General features: G+C 37.3%; 1 protein-coding gene across 4 annotated transcripts in view; it reads right to left on the bottom strand.

Annotated features, from left to right (window-relative positions):
• Grm5 (glutamate metabotropic receptor 5) overlaps window positions 1-23,055 on the bottom strand; it is a 513,149-nt gene that overhangs the window by 9,582 nt on the left and 480,512 nt on the right. For 3 of the 4 annotated variants that reach the window (XM_004658258.2, XM_045145474.1, XM_045145475.1), the window contains exon 9: window positions 8,731-8,826. The exons of the other annotated variant lie outside the window; for it this stretch is intronic. In XM_004658258.2, the coding sequence (XP_004658315.2) occupies window positions 8,731-8,826 (96 nt within the window). The remainder of the gene's footprint in view (window positions 1-8,730; window positions 8,827-23,055) is intronic. 4 annotated transcript variants of the gene reach the window in all.

The following is a 23,055-nucleotide window of genomic DNA, read 5'->3' as shown; positions in this document are numbered from 1 at the left end:
GGTACTATTGTTAGTCTCTCTGTCCTTCCCCCTCCACAGCAGGGACCCCCCCTTTTTTTTTTTTTTACAAGGTAGGGTTTCACTCTATCCCAGACCTGGAATTCACTATGTAGTCTCAGAGTGGAGTTGAACTCACTGTGATCCTCCTACCTCTGCCTCCCAAGTGCTGGGATTAAAGGCATGTGCCACCATGCCTGGCCGCAGGGACACTCTTTGTTGGAGAATGTGGGTCGTGAATTGTGAGTTTAGCCATCAGTTATTGTTAAGAGGCAATGTCTCTGTGCTTAATGTGCCAACATGTGGCTCTAAGAGTTTTTGATAATTCCAACTTCTTTGTCCTTACTTTCTTTCTAAATTTCTTATTCCATAAAAGAAAAGCTTCAGGTAAGGTAGTCATTTGTTTTATGTTTTGTCTTCCCCTATATTGTTATACTGTGTGTGTGTGTATATGTGTATGTTATATACTTGTTCATATATGTGAATGCAAGTGCATACACACCAAGTAGCAGCATGATGAGGTCAGAGGAAAACCTCAGGATTTGTTCTTTGCCTTCTCTTTTATTTGAGGCAGGGCCTCTTGATTTGTTCATCACTGAATTTGTCAGGCTAATGGACCTGTAAGCTACTGGGGAATTCTCTCTCTCCCTTCTTACTGGGCTAGTTGGTATTGCAGATCCCTGTTTCAGCATGTGGCTTTTTCAGTGGGTCCTGGGGATCCGAACTCAGGTACTCATGCTTTCATTGTAAGTACTTTATGCAGTGAGCCATCTTCTTAGTCCTCTGCATTCCTTTATCATACACCTTCTCATATACTTAAGAAAGTACTCTGCATCTTTCTATGGCCATTAACTGAAATAAGTTATTGGGCACCAACATTTGTCAAAGATGACAACTGTATGCCTTAGTGATGAAAGTGCTTGAAGCTTATAACTACATTAACTAACATTATGTGAAAGTTGATGCTGTAATGGAATTAAAATCCTATGCTGTGGATCATTATGATTGTCTCTGACTTATTTTTGGAATTCCAATAAATTGAAATGGTCTAAATGTAGGTATAATCTGAACATTTTGGTGTTTGAACTAATATTGGCAAAACATGATATATTTCAAATGATGTATCTTTACAAAAGATTTACATTCATCAGTGTGGTTTAATATAGTAGATAATTACTGATTGTGTTGGTTTGAATGTAAATATCCTCATAGCCTCAGGTATTTTTGATTAAGATTAAGCTTCCCACTAAAGACTTTAGCAGGCAGAGCCCTGCTGGAGAAGGTAGGTATGTCATTGTGGTAAGGGAGATCTTAAATCCAGCCCTAGGCATATGTTCTGAGTCACTTCAGGCTTTCTGGTACTAATGGTTGTCTCTCTGTTATGGATGTTTGATGAAGTGAGCCAGCTTCCTCTACCATCATGAATCTTCTCCTGTAATCTGTAAGCCTGAAATAAACCCTTTACTCTCGTAAGCTACTTCTGTTCTGGTGTTTGTCCCAGCAACAAGAAGATAACTGCAACACTGAGATTTTATATATATATATATATATGTATGTGTATATATATATATATATATATATATACATATATATATATATATGTATAAGAATATATATATATAAGAATATATATATGTATTTATATATTCTTTCAAAGGGTGGAAGATTGAATTCAAGACAGAAGACAGAATACAGAATATAGGTACATAATAGTCATAGTATTTTAACAGACATGGGTCACATTTCTTTATCCTGGAACATTGAAAAGAAGAAGCAGATGAGCAGGTAGTTGGGTGCTAAAGATAATAAAAACAAATGATGGTGCTTGTATCAGACAGCTTCAGGTTCACTGAGATGAACTTTCAGACCAGATACAGTTATGGAGGAAGGGATAGTTATTGAAGCCTACAGATCCAGGGGAAGTTCCATAAAGGGCAGAAGAAGCTGGCCTGCCTTCACAGGACCAAGCAAAGAGAAAGAGATGCACTAGCCAAAAGCCACACAGCACAGCACACTTCAAGAACTCTAGCTAGACACACTTTGCATATCTTTAGATTGAAATCCGAAACCCACCACCACACCTTAAGATCCATCCATTTAGAGTGCTTCCAGCCACAGTGGCTGCAGATACAAACTACAAACAAATAAACAATTGAATATATTGGGGGCCATCTATTTTATTCAAACCACCACAGTGTTGGAACAAGGGAACAAGAATGCAGATGCTTGGGCTCACACAGGATACACATAATGAGGCATTCTAAACTCCACAGGAGAGAAAAAACACTTCCAGTGACAGTGATCACAGAATACTACCTTTCTACTGGGGAGAAAATGCATCTAAGCTTTCAATACCTCATCTGAACACCATAAAATACTGAAAACAAATGACAGGTATTGCCCTACACTAAAAATGCAGAGTCAAAATTTTATGAAATTGACAAGGAATATTGAAGAGGTAACTAGTTTTCCAGTAGGATAGCATGGGGATGGCATAGCAGTTAAAGCTTCAAGAAGGGAGAATTGTGTCTGTTGTGTCTGCTATAAGCTTTCTATCTGGCTACTCTAATCTACAATGTGTTACTTGGATGATAACTCTTTAGTAATTAACCCTGGACTTCTTATCATTAACTGGAACCATGGAACAGTATGTAGTCTAAAAACACCTGAAAAGAGGGATGATTGATAGATATAATTGTGGCCTGCATGCTTGATCAGTGAATGGGTGGAGAAAATACTATTCATTGCTTTATTCTTCAAACATAACAACTTGTGTTATTTATTGTTTTATATATTTGATTATCATTTCTTATATGAGCAAAAACTGTTTGAATACAGGCACAATATCATTAACTTCTTAAGGCTTCACCCATCTTTATCCATTGGCCTTGATCCAAATTTAGCCCCCTGGGTTCAGGAAAATGGTAAGGACTATCTCTTAATTAGTTCTCAAAGACAAAAAAGAAGAAAGGAAGGAAAGAAGGAAGAAAGGGAAGGGAGAAGGGAAGGAGGGAGGGAGAAAACTGACTAAGGCCAAACAGGGTACATGAACAGACTGTTTTTATAGCACAGGCACACAATATTCAGATACGAATGGGGGTGACAAAAAGGAGGATGGAAAGGAATACACTCATAGGAAAACTACTTGGATAAAAAACATTTGCTATTGACCATTGGGTTTTTCTTCTTAGCATTAGAGAAATGCAGAGAACAAGTTGCTACTGGGAAATGGAAGTTTCAAGGAAAGATTTGCAATTAAAGTGAAGCTTAATGATGTATATATTGAGGATATTAAAATAGCACATGGAATTAACTCCACATGCCTAATGCCAGGAAATCCTTCTGCCAGTCTGTGATGTGGTACAATCAGTAGCTACCTACTTTTATGATAATTTCCTACAAAATTATTTTTTAACCAGGCTTTTAATCCTTAAGTAAGGTTCTGTGGAATGAGAATTGCTTAGCTCTACATTCATACATCGTTGATTTAATAGCAGCGGGGGCTGCTGCAGAGTTACATGCCCATCCAAGCTGCGTAATTCAAGTGCCTGGTGCTCCCAGCGCCACTGCTGCTTCCTTCAAGTCCGCAAAGATAACTCTTTACCGGATGATGACAGGGTGCACTGGGTGAAGATTCTGCACTCTTTGACTCATTGCCATTTTCTTTCCCAAACTAAGTCATTTTGATGTATAATTCAGTTACCTGCATAGAAACCTTAAGACTGCATCTAATCTTGACATTTAGCTCTGGGCTTTAGTTGAAGTGTTCCCACTAAGATTAAGAAGAAGCTGCAATTTTGGGTATCTCTCTCCAAAACAGGAAATGATACTTTCAGCAATCACTATAAAGCTCAGATTACAATTGAGTAAAGAGAGAACAAAACAAGACACAGCTGGTTTGTATCTATGGGCAGACAGAGAAAGTACAACTTTGTGAGGAATTCAGCTTGATTTCGACCTTGAATAAAACGTGGAATTAGGGTTGGTGACAAAGAAAACAGTCCTGGTGCCAGAGAGATTGCTCAGTGGTTAAGGTCCTTGCCTATAAATCCTAATGACCCTAGTTCAGTTCCCCAGTACACACATAAGACAGATGCATAAAATGGTGCATGAATATAGAGTTTATTTCCAGTGGCAAAAGGTTCCGGCATACCTATTTTCTCTCTCTCTCTCCCTCTCTCTCTCTTTTTCTCTCTCTCTCATCTCTCTGCTTGAAAATAAACATTAAAACAGAAAAGAGTACTGAAAGAATAATGGCTCTATTATAATAGAACTTGCTGCTCACAAGGTGTCTTCACCTCTATTTTCATGCTTGACCTTCACCACAGCTGTCTGGCACAGTGCTTTTCCAAATGATTACTTACTTATAAGTGGCTCTCACATTAACTCTGGAGCACCCCAACAGCAGCAGCTGCATGCATCTCCAGAGCTCAGAATTATACCTGCTGCAGAATAAGTGTGCAAGTGGGCTGGGTATGTTAAAGAATTAAGGTAAATGATAATGTTCTGAACACTTAGCATAGACAGATATTATTAACCTGTACTGTAGATGTGAAAACTCAGATGTTTGGAACTTTACTAAGTTGTGCACATCAAAGTGAATGATGGGAATGACCGTGCCTGAAAAAAATGCAAATATAATGCTGGAAATCTATTAGGTGTGGAATGCCTGCTTTGTATCATTTTGAATTTACAGTGGGAGGCACAGTGACTTGGGTGTAAGTGATAAAAAGCATTTCTAAAAGTAAATTTTGTTGAAGAGTCATTTCAGATTGATTCAAGAAACATAGAATAGATGAAATGATTAAATTTTCAGAGCACTCAGATTTGTTGAATAGTGTTTGCCTACATTTCAATAGTACTCACCTAATAGGAATCCAACAATGAAAGTAGAGTGGATATAATTACAAGTGTTATCCATAGTATGATGTGAGAATCAAAGCAGAAGGCATCCTTCAACATTCATTTTCTTCTAGAGCATTAGAGTTCAGACTTCCTGACTAAGGCATTTTGTGGTTGGCACTTCTTATATCAGAGGCTATTTTGACTTCCTTCTTTCTTTGTATAGGAATTTTTTTGAGGTGTCATATCTATTGCCCCCAAAACAACACATGCAACTAGGTATCTGTATGTAACTACTGAGTTATCTGTAAATCTATGTGTTATGTGTCAGTGTGTGTCTGAGGGAGAGGAGAGGAGAGAGAATGAGAGAATTTACAAAGTACATATCTCACAATCAAGAACTGCAGCCTCAAAAAGGCTTTGATTAGGTTCTCCCTTCCCCAACTAAAAGGGTGTTAGTAAAACCATTGAGCAGAAACCCAAACAAGAGTGTCATGGAAATGGTGCAGTCCTGTAAGCACTTAAGCAGAGAGAATAAAGGTCAAATACTTAGGGCAAGGTGATTTTTGGAGGGACTTGCATTCTGTGTGAGTGACTTTGGATTCTATCCTACATAGAAGATATTGTAACCATTTGAGTTTGAATTCCAGAATTGCATTGATTTGTACTCCAATTTGTAACCTACCATTTGGAGCCATTGTCTTGTGATTGATCCATTTATTTACGAGTCTGAGGCACATAGGAGATACTTCTTAAATGAGCGAGGCTCATGACTAGTGTTTAGTAAATGAGATTTGCTTGAACAAAGAAATGAATGGAGGCAAAACAATACTGATACATATTTGGGACTACCTTTCTGATAATTTAGTAATAACTATTATGTTAGATTCTCTAAGGTTTAATTGATAAATATTTATAATTGCTATAATTATATGATATATAAACTGTGTGAAAGTCAGTTATACATCTGATTAGAAGTTAATACTACTTGAAAATACTGCAGTGAAATAGCACTAATAAAAATTCTCCTTTTGTTCTTCATAAAAATAACCTATTACCACCATCATTTCTTGTAGCATTTGTGGGGGACTATAGATCTATTTATTTACTTTGACTAAATGAACCTTTTCTCAGAGACCGAGACATTCAGAATGTCTATAACTTTTATTTGTAAGAATACAAGATGAACAATTCAGAACACAGTTTCCAGCAATTTTCCATAACTTGTGTGGTGGTTTGAATAGATGGCCCCCAAAATATTCAGTTGTTTATTTGTTGTAGTTTGCATCTGCAGCCACCAGTCATTGGGCTGATCTTAAGGTGTGATGGTGGGTTTCAGATTTCAATCTAAAGATATGCAAAGTGTGCCTAGCTGGAGTTCCTGAGGTGTGCTGTGGCTTTTGACTTTTAGGCTTGTGCTTCTCTCTCTCTCTCTGCTTGGTCCTGTGAAGGCAGGCCAGCTTCTTCTGCCATTATGGAACTTCTCCTGGATCTGTAAGCTTCAATAAATCCCTTCTTCCATAACTGTGCCTGGTCTGGAAGTTCATCTCAGTGAACCTGAATCTGTCTGCTACAACTTGCCACGGGGGAGACTGGCAATAATAATGTTCATGATTGATGGTGGACCATCTCTGTATAAACTCACATGTTAACAGTCACAAAGTTCAGAAAATTTATAGTTCTGTAGACCTCTCTGTTTAGGTCTTTCTTTCACTTCTACAATCAGAAGGATTCTGTCTGACACAGTCTCAGACTGTATAAAATGCAGAAATCAGAATATGCTAAATTCCACTAAGTTCAGACAAAAAAACAAACAAACAAAAAAAAAAACCAAAAAAAACAACCCATGACCATATAAAGGAAAAATAGCAGGTCTGGAGAGATGGCTTAGCAGTTAAGGTGCTTTCCTTCAAAGCCAAAGGACCTTGCTCTGATTCCCCAGGACCCACATAAGCCAGATGCCCAAGGTGGCACATTCATCTGGAGTACATTTTCAGTGGCAAGAACGCCTTGGCATGCCCATTCTCTCTCTTTCTCTCTTTCTCTTTCAAATAAATAAAATGAAATAAAATTAAAAAGAGGAAAGAGCAATATACTATTTTCAGAAGATAGAGTGTTATAGGTAGATGTGATATTCTATGTTATACATCCATGATTTTGTCTGGTATGCTTGATAGGAAACTAAATGTTCTAGATCTGAGAACTGCAGTTCTAGACTTCAAATCAGAAGTCATTCATGTATATGTATATGTATATGTATATGTATATGTATATGTATATGTGCATATATATATATATATAATATATATAATCTTCACAGAGTACTAAAGTCTTATTTGATGAATCTTTTTTACCCTACTCCAGAGCTATTTACCTTATTTTTAAACACAGAAATTATTGCACATTTTCCTTTTCGAGTGAAAGAAAACTAGAAGCCTCAAACATTTCTGTTAAGTTACTCACACTAAACAATCCACTGATATCCAGCTTTCTGACACAGAGATCCAAGAGCTGTAGAGAGGATTGTGGGTAGAAAACTGTGTTCACCTATGTTTATCTATGTGTGTAAACACTGTCTCATTGCCTTTCCTCAGGGGGCTATGGACCTGAGTTGCCAGGTCTTGGCCAGGGCTTCTATGATAATCAATTACACTTCCTGGAACTGTGTTCACAGCCTGACAGGTGAGCAGCCCAGAGTAACTGTGCAGTGCACTGGTCCTTGAAAGAAGCGAGTCATTATTTTTAAAATACAAAAGGATTTTACCACTGAGGAAGTAAACACAATGTTTTGGGGTGAAATTATTAGGATTCAATAGGCTTATGTTCTTGTTACACAGCCTGGTCAAAAATCTTAGTACATGCAAACACATATGTACACAGTATTTCCTAGGTGTCCTCATTTCTCTAATATAGGATCCTCTGCAACATTTTGTTCCCTAGACTTGAACCACAGCTATATTGGGAAGTGCTCCAAAAATTACAAGAGCTGTAGAAAGCTCTTGGTGAGTGGTTTCTCACAAGTCCTTCCAGCATTCTGGAACTGTTTAATGACAATTTTGGTTGACTTGGTCTCCAGAGTTCTTTTCTTGAAACCCAGTTGCATGCAGAAAAGCACGTTCATTTCATGCAGCACAGCTCAGTTGATGCTTATTGATCCAAATACCCCAGTCAACAGAGAACACCTCAGAGGGAAGTGCCTGGTGCGAAGGAAGGAGCATGCACAGCACAGCGATGGGAAGAGCTCATCACCAACACGGGGAAGTAAAGGAGCTGCAAAGCTGTAGTAGTCAGAGGAGGATTTGGTTTCCTGACTCCATTCAAGGGATGTCTCTTGCCTCTGCCATCCACTACTTTAGAATGGTATTTGCCCTGAGCTGTGAAATGTTACATTCAAAGTAACATTAATATCCAGGCTCGGCTAGGACCAGTGTTCCCTCAATTACAACCCTTCCCTCAAATCCCATCCTTATCTTTAGCATTTATTAGTTAAAGGATTGAAAAGCCCTTAAATATGATTTTCCTCCAATCTCTTCACTTTGCAAACTCCAGAAGCGTTTGATCAGTAAGTTAAAGTCCAAAGAAGAACTGACTGTTGCTAAGGCTTCAGACATGCAAAGCGCACAACCCTAAGAAACAGCAGCGCCTAGGGCAGGAAGCTCCCATCAGTTCACAGGAGGATGGCATGGGTTTTGCAGATCAAACACACACACACACACACACACACACACACACACACACACACACACACACACACAAAACTTGTGGTGGCCTGGGTTGGACTCACTGCATGAGATGCATTACTGAACAAGGACCCAGGACAGGGAGCCACCTCTTCCTCTAGCTTGCATACATTTATATGACACCACCTCAGGCCACTCACAGTTTGCTTACCTGCTCATGGTTGCTCTCCCACCATTCCCCATACTCCCTTTGGGGGTGAAACACTCTATTTCCGACTTGTGCTGGGCCAGTCTCCTGTCTTTGTACCTGGTAAGCATGAACAAGGACAGGAGCAAACAGAGAGATGTGATTGTGTGCTTAACAGCCAGGCTGAGGAAGAGCCAGGACTGCAGACAAGGTCATCCCACAATATAACCGGGACTCCTGCTTCTGACTGCAATGACTGATCTCTGGTGTTTACTAGATGGTTGCAATGATACATGGACAACATTAAGGATGATTTTTCCCTTCACAATTAAACCACATGTAATCTACGCTTTCATATAACAGTTCGTCTGTGTATTTATTATATACTATTGACAATAGAAAAAGAAAGATAATTCCTAAAATCTAAACCAAGGATGGCAATGAACCAATAAGAATTTATTTAGTGCTTACCATGTACAGGATCTGCACTAGAGCTTTTCCTAAACTTAATGTTGTCAGTAGTCTTATGATAGAAGCTCTGTTACGATTATTTCCATGTTACTGACGAAGAACTATAAAATCACAAAGACTAAGTAAGCTGACAATTGGTAAATGGTAACTGGGCTTTGAACACAAAGTCAAAGTTTAGAACCCAACTATATGCACTATATGTTGCCTTTCATGACCAAGTTTTTAAAGCCTACATTTTATCATTGTCAAATCTTTCTGAGACATACTCTGAATATTTGTATTAGACATTAGTACTATTAAAATAAAAAATAGCTAAGAGGTTCTGATAACTGTTAATCTGAAGTTTTAAAGGTATTAGATTTAATTATAAATCTTTTTAAGGCAAATTTCTAGTCATTTAACTTCTTCATAAAAGAGATAAAATGCCTATACTTTTCATGCTCATAAACTCTTCTGTCTATCTGCCTGTTTCTGTTGCTCTTTCTTTCATACACACACACATACTCTCTCTCTATTTTTCTGTTTTATCTGTTTTTCAATTTTTTTTTTTTAACATGGTAGGTTCTCATTCTAGCCCAGGCTCACCTGTAATTCACTATGTGAAGGGTGGCCTTGAACTCATGACAATTATCCTACCTTTGCCTCCCAAATGCTGGGGTTAAAGGCATGTGCCACCATGCCTGGCATCTTGATCTATTTTCTCCATTCTTTCTTTTTCTGTTTCCGTCTTTCTGAATCTCTCTCACAGCTGCTTTCATGTATTCTCTCACTCTTACACTCTGAGGCTCTCATTCTCTTGATCTTGCTTTAGTATTCTCACGCCCATCTCTCTCGCTCCCAGGTGATCTCTATCTCTATCTCTCTCTTTCTTTTTTTCTGTTCATGTCTCTTTCTCTCATCCTTCCCAGTCTCCACTGACCCTACTGGGTGACTTTCATTTATGTAATATAAAATAAATAAATTAAATAAAATAAATAAAAAAATAAAGTAGATTCTAAACATCCTATTCTATTTGATAAGTTTCACCAGTAAACAAATGTTCTCCCACAATTTTTTTTTAATTCCAACAAACACATAAACAAAGAGCAAACAAGACAACCAAATTCATTCCAATAGATGAAGATAGTTAAGCAAATTTTGTGTTTAGCAAAAGAGAAAATGGCAATGATATAGTTCAGGAAGCTCATGTTTGCTTTCAGAGGTGACATTTCTTGCCTACCTATAAATTGCCTTTTTTTTTTTTTTTTCTGTTTACCAAACACTAAAATAGATGAGAGGCCAGGCATGGTGACACATTCCTTTGCTCCTAGCACTAAAGCAGATAAATTTCATTACCTTATATGTTCAATTCATATACCCTTTGGATACTTACTAACACAAACTTGCATGCTTTCCTGGTTCTATACTAAATTCACAATTTCACATGCTTCTTATATAAAATGTAAAATCTACACCAGAACTATTTAGAGTAACACCAGACTATTGAGTGTTAGGGTATATTCTGTACATCATCATCAATTTTTAGAACCACTTTATGAAGGACATACTATTATCTTCACACTAGAGACCAATATTGAAGATCAGAGTCAGCAGGCAGTGCTCACAAAGCTCACACACCATATGGACAGGGAACCTAAAGGTAGAATTCAGCTCATACTGTTTCCATTAAGTTTCCCTCTAATAACAACTTTCATGCAAAACCTTACTATTTACTATTTTCTTCTGTCCCCTGATTTTGCAAATGAGTATTGGAGTTACTAAGGATAGCTGGTTGAGGATCTAATGAAAAGACTGTCCTTATTGTTTCTTAATCTGGGTCCTATTGATATTTACAGTGCTTTAATTTTCATCATTCAAGACATTCATCAAACCAATTCCTGTGCTAGGCACTAGCATAAAGAGCACTTGGGTAATTCTGTGCCATTTATGGCTTATAGTCTATAGGGATAGAATGAAATAGAAGCAGGCAAATTCTAAACAATGTAAGAAACAAATACACGGGGGATTAACTCTAATCCATACTAAAAGGAAGTAGAAAAGGTTAGTGAGGTAGGATGCTTAACATAGTTTTTACAAGATGAGGAGAAATATATTGTGAAAAGATGGGCATATAAAAAGAAGAAAAATCAGACAAACACAAAGAAGGGCTTAGAAAATTGTGCCTATGGGAAAGCACTGGCTAGTATTATTTTAGATAATAGTTTTAGTGTAAAATAATAAAAGGAACAAAGAAAAGACAGTTGGAGAGGTATACAAAAGGTGATTAATTTACCTGCAAGTTATGAGATGACATAGACGCATTTAAGCTAGGAAAACAATGGCCAGAGCTGAGTTAACATTTGGATAAAATATGGCATGAGAGACAACAGTAAACAAAGAGAAAGAATCCTATTGTATGAATGAGTACTAGTGCGTGTGAGAAATGAGAAATACTTTAGTATTGTTATGACACTGAGGAAATGTGAAGTACAGTTTCAAATCAATTTAGGAGTCAAAAATAAATAGAACTTATTGAATAGCAAATATAATAAAGATGTAAAATAAATGTGTGTACAATTATTTCAATGAGTTAAATTACTATAGAAAAAAGTCTGGTGGAGGAAATTAATTAAAAACTTCATTTGGGAATAGTGAGTATGAAGTGCTGATAGGATATCTAGAAGACATATTCAGCAGATACACAGGTATAGGTATGAGGACCTGGAGGTGAGACTTGCTTGATTCTGGGGATCTGCCAGCATACAGATGGTTCAAATACATTGAGTGCAGTGAAAATCTTCAGACAGTAAGAAGGATATTAGGTCAGTGGAGAGAAAGGACTTGCAGATTTGCACATCTTGGCACACTTTTATAATACTGCTTATTGAAGTATTCCCTTAGAACAATTATTGAGTCTGATAGATGTTAAAAACAGAGTCCAGTGTACTTTGTTTTATGATTTATAATAATAATAATAATAATAATAATAATAATAATTATTATTATTATTTGAGGTAGAGTCTTGCTGAAGCTGACCTGGAATTCACTATGTAGTCTCAGGGTGGCATCAAACTTATAGAGATCCTCCTACCTCTACCTTGCAAGTGCTAGGTAGAGCACTACCCTTGGCCTGTTTCATGATTTTCTTGCAAACTTTGTTCTTCTAGAGTTGTAGTCAACATATTTTTGACACTTGAGTATATAGGCCAAAACCCAACCATAAAAAAAAAACTTGTATAAAATATTTATTAGGGCTGGAGAGATGGCTTCGTTGTTAAGGCATTTGCCTTTGAAGTCAAAAGGACCCAGGTTCAATTCCCCATGACCCACATAAGCCAGATGCACAAGGTGGCACATGTGTCTGGAATTTGTTTACAGTGGCCTTGCCCATATCTACTGCACTTTGGTTTGCTTAAATTTTTTTATTGGTACTGTCCTTCAGAATACGTGAATGAGTCCACAAAGAAGATGAACGAGTAAAATAACCATTTTGGGCAGTGCCATGGTCTGAATATGTGTATTCCCTATAAATTATATAGGCAGTGCTATTATGTGGATATATGTAATCCCTCTAAACTATATGTAATCCTGATCCATAATATGATAGTTTTGGAGGTAGCAACTTTGAGAGGTGATTAGCCACAAGGTCAGATCCTTCACAAATGGGCTTTAGGCTTTTAAAGAAGAGACTCCAGGAAATATTTTTGAGCTTTCCACAGGAGAGAATAGACAGGATAAAAAGCACCAACTCTGAACCAGAAAGTTGATCCCCAGCACACAATGAATGTACCAAAAGTTCTTTTGCCTGGGTCAGAAATAAATCCTACAGCTATTTTAATAGAATAAACTGACCATCAGGTAATTTATAGATTATTCAAGAAAAAGGAAAAATGATTGACAAATAGTGAAACTTTGAAGCCCAAAAGACCATTTAGAGAACAAGTATTGGCTTCAGGACCATCCTATCTTTGGATCTTGGACATCATAAAATGTAGAATTAAGCCATGGAATTATGGACATTTCAATAACATCTATAGTCTTATGGGAAAATTTTTCCTATTGCATTTGATTCCTTCAAGAAACTACCTCCTTCAAATAAGAAACTCATGGCTCCAAAGGCTTCATACCCAGGCCAGTGTCTCATAGCCAATATACCACAGAAATGTTACAAGAAACCAAATATTTTCATCTTCAAATAGTATGAAGTTTACCTTGGTTTTTCTTCATTTTATACTGATGAAAGTTTTCAAATAGTTTGATAACACATTTGAAAGACACAAAAGTTCATACTTGAAGGCAATATTGTGTACTTAATGGAACTAAGCTTTGGGCAAAATGTAAACTGATGTTTTAAAGGTCAAATTTAAATAAATAATGGCCAAGTTGAAAATATAACTCTCCAGATCTCTTAACTTAAAAAATGCTATTCTATTGCCTAGGGTTTACCATCTGAAAATGTGAGGTCTACAAAAGAGGAACTGCTGAAAAGAACTGTCAGTCAGCTGATGTGTGGGAAACAGTGCGACATCAGAAGACAGACAACAATGAGAGGGAGAGAAGATTCCAACAGCTCCAAAGTGCTAAGGAACGCTAACATCAGCCTTTCCAGCAGTACTGATGAGAGGAAAATATTACATGGAGGCAGAAGAAAGACTTAAAAATCTTCAATTTAGAAAGAAAAAAAATGATATCAAAACTATACAAGTTCACTGTCACAAGTGTAATATTGCTGAGTAATTAAGAGTAATTCCTTATTCCAATCTCATCCTTCAAACTATACACAAATAAATGTGATAGGCCAGTATACCAAATTTTCCATAGATCTCATAATTTCTATACAATCTCAGGCACAATAAACATCTTTTGCTTAAATATGAAGTGTCAACTTGATTCATTCAGAGATTTCTGATTAAAAACAAAAAAAATCAAGCATGAGTAATAGCTCCATAAAACAATATCACAAGTGAACATAAGCTCTGAAAATATTTGAGAAGCTGCCAAGGAACATATTACTGTGCTCTGTAAAAAGAAAGGCGGCAGAAGTTGACAGGTGTGAAAGCAATGCAAATAAGCAATTAAAATGTAAAAAATCAGCTTTATTGACCCCCTAATCCTATTCATAGGAATTTGTGCTTAAGAAATAATTCAATAAAACTACAAAGGTTTCTTCACAAAGGCTTTTCACCTAAGTGTTATAGAAAATGGCACAAAAAAAATCTAAACATGAAGAACAAACCATTGGAGAATAGTTCAATAAATTATAAGCAGAAATATTATGGAAATGTGTTAAATTTTGTATTAAGTAAAGCCTTTTGTTGAGCTTCCAGAAAATTCCCCAAGGATGCATTTTCATTCCACTTATACTGAGAATTGTTTTCAGATGAAAATCATCTTAAATCATTGCTGGTTTGTGATGTACTTTCTTTCAAATTTCACAATCAATAAGAGTCCAGGAAGACACAGACTTGGCAAGCAGTCCTCATCACAAACACACACAGCATTCTCAGCTGGGAAAATTTTCAGGGAGAAACTAAATGTCGAGTAAACCTAGGAAATCTGTAGAACAGACCAGATTTAAGGAGAATTTGGTACAACATTAATTAAAGGTTGCTGGCATTTTAGGAGGTATCCTGCTAGTTCTATGGAATTTTCAGACAATTCATTATTTCCAATGTAGATGGTTTATTATTGAACAGAGACTTATCCTTACTTGTGTGTGTGGTGCATATGCATGCGTAAACAGAGAAATTTTGGAGAGAAATTAAGCTGCATAATGATGAGAATCAGCCATGATTTGCTGAGCACTTAGCACATACCACACACCACTCCAAAGATGTACTTTGTTCTTCTAATTTAAGCATTGGCATCTCCCTATTCATTAGGTACTATTCTTGTCCCTATTTCACCAATGAAGAAGAACTAGGTCATTGGGAAATTAAGTAACTTGTCTAAGGTCACTAGATTGATTAATGATGATGTGTATTTCTTCCCATAAAATGTCAGCTACCAACAACATTTGTGCCATTTGTTGGGATTAGTTCTGTCCTCAAATGACCCTAGCGACAAAGGCAACTATGCTATTATATATGATATTTCATTCATTTTTTTAAAAACAATCTCCTTGGCTTGAGCAAGTTATTCTGTTATTTCCTCAGCCTTTTCTATCCTATGGGATATGTCCTGGTTGCACTAGCTAGTTGATTATAGTCTAAAGACAGGTGGAACGCAAACCTCAGAACTGTTTTATAGAACCGCATTTACTCAGAAGCTGATGGAGAATCTGGATGGAGAATCAATGCCCTTCTTCTAGCATTGCATTCAAATTGAAGAGTATTGTTCTTAAATAAAGTTTCCCAAATAGTATGAGTTTAATATTTTCCAAAGTCTATCACTCAATGGAAATCCTGTTTCCATACAAAGAATGAAATCCTACATTTGGGGCAGCACAGATAAGCCCAGAGGGTTTTGCATTAAGTGAAAAAAAGCCGGGTACAGAAAGGCAAGTACCACACTTTCACATTTACATGTGGAAGCTAAAATGTTAACCCTATAGAAATAGAGGATAGGGAGAATGGAAAAATTATGGTGGAGGGATGAAGAAAGAATAGCTAGCAGGTGTGGGGGTGCAGTTGGATAGAAAGAAGTTTTGTGTAAGTGATCATATGGTACTTACCTCTCTATGCCTGACTCATTTCATTTAGCACAACACCCTCCTGACTTATCTATACATTCTTATATAGACCAGCAGGATACCTACAATTGATCACAATTAATTTCATATTACAAAGTAGCTAGTGAAGAGGGTTTTGAATACTCCCAACACACACACACACACACACACACACACACACACACACACACACACACAATGTCAGGTTGTACATACAACAATCACCCTGATCTAATATTGCACATTGTGTGCATGTATTTAAATACCATAGGTATTCTATAAATGCATGATTTAATGTTTAATAGTGACCAAAACCATATACACAAACAGCCTAAATCTACCTGATTCCCAGAGTTTACCTCTCACATTATTAAGGGATCATAAAAAGGCAATATTATGTTAGTAGAATTGGTTATGCTTTCTGAGTTACAACTTCACAATCTTCGAATGTAAAATGCTTCACCTAAATAGGTGGTAAGTAATATTATTTTCACTCCTGCCATTTTCCTCACACGTATAGCTTCCTTTGTGTGGAATGTGTGTATAAGCATGTGTGTGGTGGTGCATTGGTATATGTCTGTGTGTATGTAGATCAGAGGTCAACTTCAGATATCATTAGTCTGGGACTGTTCACCTGTTTTTTAAATTTTATTTTAACTAATTATTTATTTTTTTTAAAAATTGAGACAGGGTCTTTCATTGGCCTGCAGCTTGCCTAGTACTCTAGACTTACTGGCCAGCAGGCCTTAGGTATTGGCATCTCTTCACCTCCTCAGCACTGAGATTACAAACCCATGTCACCGTGCTTGGCTTTTTCTTATTTGGGTTCTAGAGATTGAACTCAGGTCCTCGTGTTTGTGGGACCATCATTTTACCACTGTATCTCCCCATTCTCTGTACCTGTAACTTCCTTATCCAAGAAGTTATTCCACAGATAGTTGAAGGACACAATAACTCGTCCTATTGCTCCACATGCTTAGGAAACCATGTGACCTGTGTGACATGGCGGGTATAATCACCATTAAATCTTATAAATTAATGACTTTGATTTTCATCCCATCGGGCCCTAGCTCACTCACATGAGCTGCTTGATCCCACATTCCCCCATCTATGCTGCCTGTGATTTGGGCTAGATTTGAAAAACCACACAGAACCAGTGATGCTCCTCATTATACTTCAGCCATTCTCCAGTTGAATTCTATTCTCTTATTTCATAACAATTGCTACAAGCTGCCACTACATACGGTTTTGTTTCTTAGTTAATTATCGGTCTTTTCCACAAGACTATAAACTGCACAGAGGTAAGGTAGTGTCTGTTCTTTTTGTTTTGTTTTGCTTTTCTTTTTTTTTTTTTCAAGGTAGGGTTTCACTCTAGCCCAAGCTGATGTGGAATTCACCATGTAGTCTCAGGTGGCCTCAAACTCATGGTGATCCTCCTACATCTGCCTCCCAATTGCTGGGATTAAAGGCCTGCACCACCATGCCTCAGGATGTCTGTTCTTTTAAGAAGCACCATATTTTAGGCCTAGTATAGCAGTAACTCAGGAAATACACATTGCATGCATGTAACTGTGCTCACATTAAAAATTCGTCTGAAGCCAGAATTTTCTGAACTGACTTTCTGCTTCTGCTGCTGCTTCTTTTTCTTATCTTCTTCCTATAATTATTATTTTGCATGGAAGTTCAAGAGTCAGTTCTTAACATGATAATGGATTCTTTTTGCCAGTGCTCATCCTATTTCTTCACCATTAATCCCTTGAGTCCTACCTCCACATATAAAATTGTCTTTCTTTTCAAAATTATTTTGTCTTAGGGCAACTTAGAAACAAAAAGGATTTCTAAATTTTGCAAAGAAGTTTCCATTTCTTTCAGATTTTCATTTTCTTTTCTTTCTTTTTTCTTTTTTGGTTTTTCAAGCTTTCCGGCTTGCTTTGAGATCATTGATATCCTCTTACCTCTTTCACATTCTTCAAAAACACTTGATTTCGACAAAAAAGCTGACATAAGGGTACATAAAAGAGACTGATGGTGGTTACAAGCCCAAGCCTGAGAATGAAGGCCAAGGAGAAGGAAATGTCCTTGGCTGGCTCTGGGCCCATCAAGCTGTGTTCTTAGACTAGCTGAAGAGGAATCGTCTTCAGCCCATAGCACTCAAAAGAGGGGCTATCTGCCCGAGCTGGGAACCAGGGATTGGCTTTACACTGTCTTCTATTCCCTGTAATTATTTTAAGAATCATTTTACTCACTGAAATTATATTTCTTCTGGTTTTAGGATAATATCTTAAGGCTCATTACAATAACACACAGTACTAATAGACAAACTTGCTTATTTTGCCCCTTCCAAGCACACAGCTGTCACTATATGTGGAATATATATCACAATAGATGGTTTAAGTTTCATAATGCAAAACACTCAAACACTAGATTTCCTTTTTTTTTTTTTTTTTTTTTTTTTTTGAGTTAGGGTCTCACTGGAGCCCAGGCTGACCTGGAGCTCACTATGTAGTCTCAGGTTGGCCTCGAAATCACAGTGATCCTCTGCCTCCTGAGTGCTGGGATTAAAGGTGTGTGTCGCCATGCCCAGCTATTTCTTAAATATTTTTAGTTATGTGGCAGGTACTGAACTAGTAAATAGTGGCATCATGATCCAGAAATGCAAGAGTATATCATGGATGAGTGCAGTAAGCCCTTTTTTAAAATTTATTTTATTTATTTATTAGAGACAAAGAGAGAGAGAAAGAGAGAGAGAGAGAGAGAGAGAGAGAGAGAGAGAGAGAGAGAGCATGGACGTGCCAGGGCATCTAACCACTGCAAATGAACTTGAGGTGCATGCCCACTATGTGAATCTGGTTTACGTGGGACCTGGAGAATCAAACCTGGGTCTTAGGCTTCAAAGGCTAGCACCTTAACTGTTAAGCCAGTTCTCTGGCACTAAAATGGGAAGATTTTGATGTAAACAAAACTTATGTCATCATGAGATGCATGTTGCACATGATCATTTGTTAACGGCATATGTAATATGAAGAGTTAAATGGAGGAAAAAGATATGATGTTCTCTTTCTATTATTTTTATTCCTCACACGACCTAGTAGACTGGAAGATCTTAGTTTTGTTCATCACATGTAGGAAGATCACAAAGCGTTGGAGGAAAGCACTGGGTAGGATTACTGTGGTGCACCTGACTGACATGCTCACCACAAATAAAACAGTATTGTAATTTTCATGAAGTCAGATACTTCACACAAATCCTAGTGTCTGCAACATCACTAGGATCCTCTTAGGTTTCAACCTGAAAAATTCCTGAGTGATTGAATAAAACAAATGATGGATAGTTTCAAGAAGAAATAGGAAATCAGAAGGGAAAGAAAACAACTAAATAAACACCCCTACCACCACCAGGATCCATACATCTCCTTATCTTTGACATCTTTCTGGTTCCTTCTTACATACATCATTTTAAAATTTTTTATTTATTTATTTTTTTGCTGTTGTTCACTTTTTATACCCCTTCCAAGCACCAAAGGTCTGTGCACTTCTTTACTGACATTATTTGTTTACACCCAGCTCTACTATAAGGAGAGGGGAAAAGTTATTTGGGGAAAGGACTGTATTGTATTTATGTTTCTTTCAGAACTAGGATTGAGCACAGGCCCTTGAAGATACTAAGTGCTCTGATACTAAATTTATATACCCAACCCTGAAAGTCTTAAAATTTCAACTAACCACGCCACAACATGTTGTGTATAATGGTCCTCGCAAATAGTATCTATTTATTGTTATTGCTTTGGTAATAAGTTCCACTGGACAGAGGGCAGCTCTTTCCTTTAGTATCTGATCACCTAGTCTCTCTTTCAGCCCACTTCTTTTTGATGCCTTGTCTCCAACTTAGACCTTCTCCTTATATTCCTGAATGAGGGTTAACTTCTGTTTCATTCTCTATAAGTGTGTTTACTGCCCCCATGTGTCTCCATTTGTGAAGGGCCTCAGGAAACCTCTCCAACTCCCAACCTCTAATATTCCTCTCCCCTCCTCCAAATCTTTGCTGCCCCCTAGGGGGCCTATTCATCCCAGGCTTCTCAGCTCTAGTCTGTTGGCTCTTGGCAGTACAGTCCTGGAGTAGGAGTGATAAGCCTTTGGCAGGGCTGCCAAGCATCAAAGAGACTGCCTGCTACTATAGTCCCAAGTTTAGAAATCGGAGCTGTTTTAAACAGAATTGTGAGTTTAGGAACATGAGACCTGCCTAAGCAAATGAATGGGCTATGCTTAGAAGCCTGTCACAAAATAGAAGCATGGAAGACGTTTTCATGGGCTTTTAGTGTTCTTGGTACCAACCAGGACACTTTGACTATGATAATTCCACCTACATATTGAAATCCTGTATATTAGATCTTGGTCCAATTCCCCAGTATCCATGTCAAGCCAGATGTACAAAATGGTGCATGCAGTGGCAAGAGGCCATGGCAGGCCCGTTTCTTCCCTCTATACCTCTGTTTGCCAATAAATAAATAAAACAATTCAAATGTTTATTTGATGTTGTCCTGCCAGCATCAATGAATGATAGGTGAGTGAATGTATACTCATCTCCACTTCTGCATGTGCCTTGGCAGACAAGGACTTTCTTCACAGAGTTGGAATTTGTCAGTGTTTTTCACTGTCTCATCGCCCAACTGGGTTGCATCACCAGTGAGGACTCTTTAACTATTTATGTAAACATTTGTATAACTGGAATATTTGAAATATTGATAATACATTCATTACAAAGCCCTTATTTTACTTTGGATCTCATGGCATCCATGATAGTCTTGGTCTAAAGGGATTTTCATGTTACACTAGCAGTCAGAAGTTTGATTTATAGTTGTTAGACTTTGTTTATGGTCTTGTTCTCTCAAACTGGACATATTCCAAATACTTTAATGTTCCCACGAGTTTTTCTATAAACTTCATATTCTTATCCACTTAGATGTTTCACCTTAAAATTAAAAAAAAATTCCTTAGCTATTATGTTTAAAAATATTTTATTCATTTATTTTTGAGAGAGAGAGAGAGAGAGAGAGAGAGAGAGAGAGCGAGCGAGCTAGGGTCTGCCACTACAGACAAACTACAGATGCACCATGTTGTGTATCTGGCTCTACTTGGGTACGGAGTATTTGAACCTGGCCCTGTAGGCTTTGCAAGCAAGCACCTATGACCTCTGAGCAATCTCCCCAGCCCTACATTTTTGTGATCTGCTTTCTTTACCTTTATACCTCAATACCATAGTTTCTATCATTCATCTCTATCATCAGCGAATGAAGATAGAACCCCTATCTGCACTTTTTTGTTTGGATTTTCACTCTGTGTTTCCCCTTTGATTATGTAATACATAATAATACATCCAAACTTAAGTTTTGATTTTCCTCTTCTCTCTAAAACTAAGTTACATTGCTTTAATCTTCCCAGTTTTTGGGGAAAATCTTAAGACTCTTTTCACCATTTTCCCCTGCATATATGACATTCAATTTATCAGTAAGTCCCATAATTTTACTGGCCATTCCCAACCACCTGGTATAATGTACATCCATTCTATCTATAAATACCAGAAGACTGTAATATATTAATCTCATGTACCATCTTATGCATTCTGAAACTTATTGTTCCCTTCAGGGCAAAATATAAAATCTGTATTCAAGAAGTCTGCTCACAAAACATTGGACTACATACCATTATTTACTCAACATATTTCATCCCAAACACAATGGAGATATTTTAATCCCCTAAATATGACAATCTGGTTCCTATCTCACACATTTTGTGCTTCTTTCTGCATGGACGACTTACCTTCAGTCTCTGAGACCATCTTATGTTATACTTATCACATCAAACATCTTTCTCTTCATCTTATTCAAAGAGATTATCCAGTACACTTTTTATAAAAATATCTAAAATCATTCCTAAAATACTCATTCTTCAATTTAACAACGCTTAATTTTTCATCATAGTGGCTAATAGTTTGTCGTTATTGCTGGCCTGGTTGAAGTTCTGTGAGACTTGAGATTTTGTTTTGTTCATTACTTGATTCATATAGCCAAGCACATTTCCAGTCATATAGCTCATTCTCAGTGACCACTTGCCAGAAGTGCTGGGGAACAAGGATAGGGTCATTAGAGTTTCTACTCACCAATGTAAATTCACACATAGAGGTTAAACAGCTATTATAGTAGTTGTAAAATAATTGACTATATGGTCAGTAACATTTTCTGGTTGAATGTTGGTTAATTTGAGGATAAGGGAAATTCAAGCAAGGTTAATTTTGAGAATAAAAAAACACAAAGATATGATAGGTTAAAGAAATATGGTCTAGGTTTTTGGGCACAAGCCTCTAATTCCAGCCCTTGGGAGACAGAGGTAGGGGGATCACTGGGTTTGAGACCAGCCTGGAATTATAGAGAGAATTCCAGGTTTGCTTGGGATACAGTGTGACCTACCTTGGAAAAACTGAGGGGGGGGGAATATATGGGGAAAATACAGAAGAGCTTGACTGAAACTAAAAGAGGGAGAATAAGTTTTGAGTGGTAGAAAGCTGAGGTAACTGTAGGTATGAAATAATTAGAACTATCTAGTTGTCATTTATAGACCCACAGCTAGAAAGCAAGGAAAGGTATTACATGAGAACTGAGAGTGCAATGTGTAATGATGGTTGAATTCTCCAAAAATGGCATAATACAATGAAGCCAAGAATCATGGATGACCTTGGTTTGAAGACACGAGGCAGTTTCAAGTGGCCCCCACCTATGTTTGTGTCTGCTCTTTGGAGCACTCTGACTTCTTTGTCTTTCTACCACCAGGGTGACCTTCCTTAGTAGGTCACTGAAAGTATAACTATACTTGAATTTCTCTTTTCAGGCCCATAGTAACACAATTTTTAGTAAAGGAGTAATGAAGAAGATGAGGCACAGTGCAAAAAATATGAGGAACAGTCACTATCTCAGTTATCCTCTAAGAATATTACAATACAATATTAGAAAACTTGTTCCATTTCTCTGAGCCTCAGTTTCCTTAGCTATAAATGTTGGGTTGCAATGTTTTCCAAAATAAATAATATTTTGTAGATTTCTATACCTGAACTTTTGATGGAGCTTGATGAATATCTATTTCCTCGTTTTTGTACCAGATCTCAGATATAGCTCTCAATGACAACTATGAAGACGCCTTAATGGTAGGGGTGGGGAGTGGCTTGGGAGGCATGGCAA

Source organism: Jaculus jaculus, chromosome 3 (assembly GCF_020740685.1).
Source record: "Jaculus jaculus isolate mJacJac1 chromosome 3, mJacJac1.mat.Y.cur, whole genome shotgun sequence".
In the NCBI taxonomy this organism is placed as follows: domain Eukaryota; kingdom Metazoa; phylum Chordata; class Mammalia; order Rodentia; family Dipodidae; genus Jaculus; species Jaculus jaculus.
This window is presented reverse-complemented; position numbering and strand designations above follow the sequence as displayed.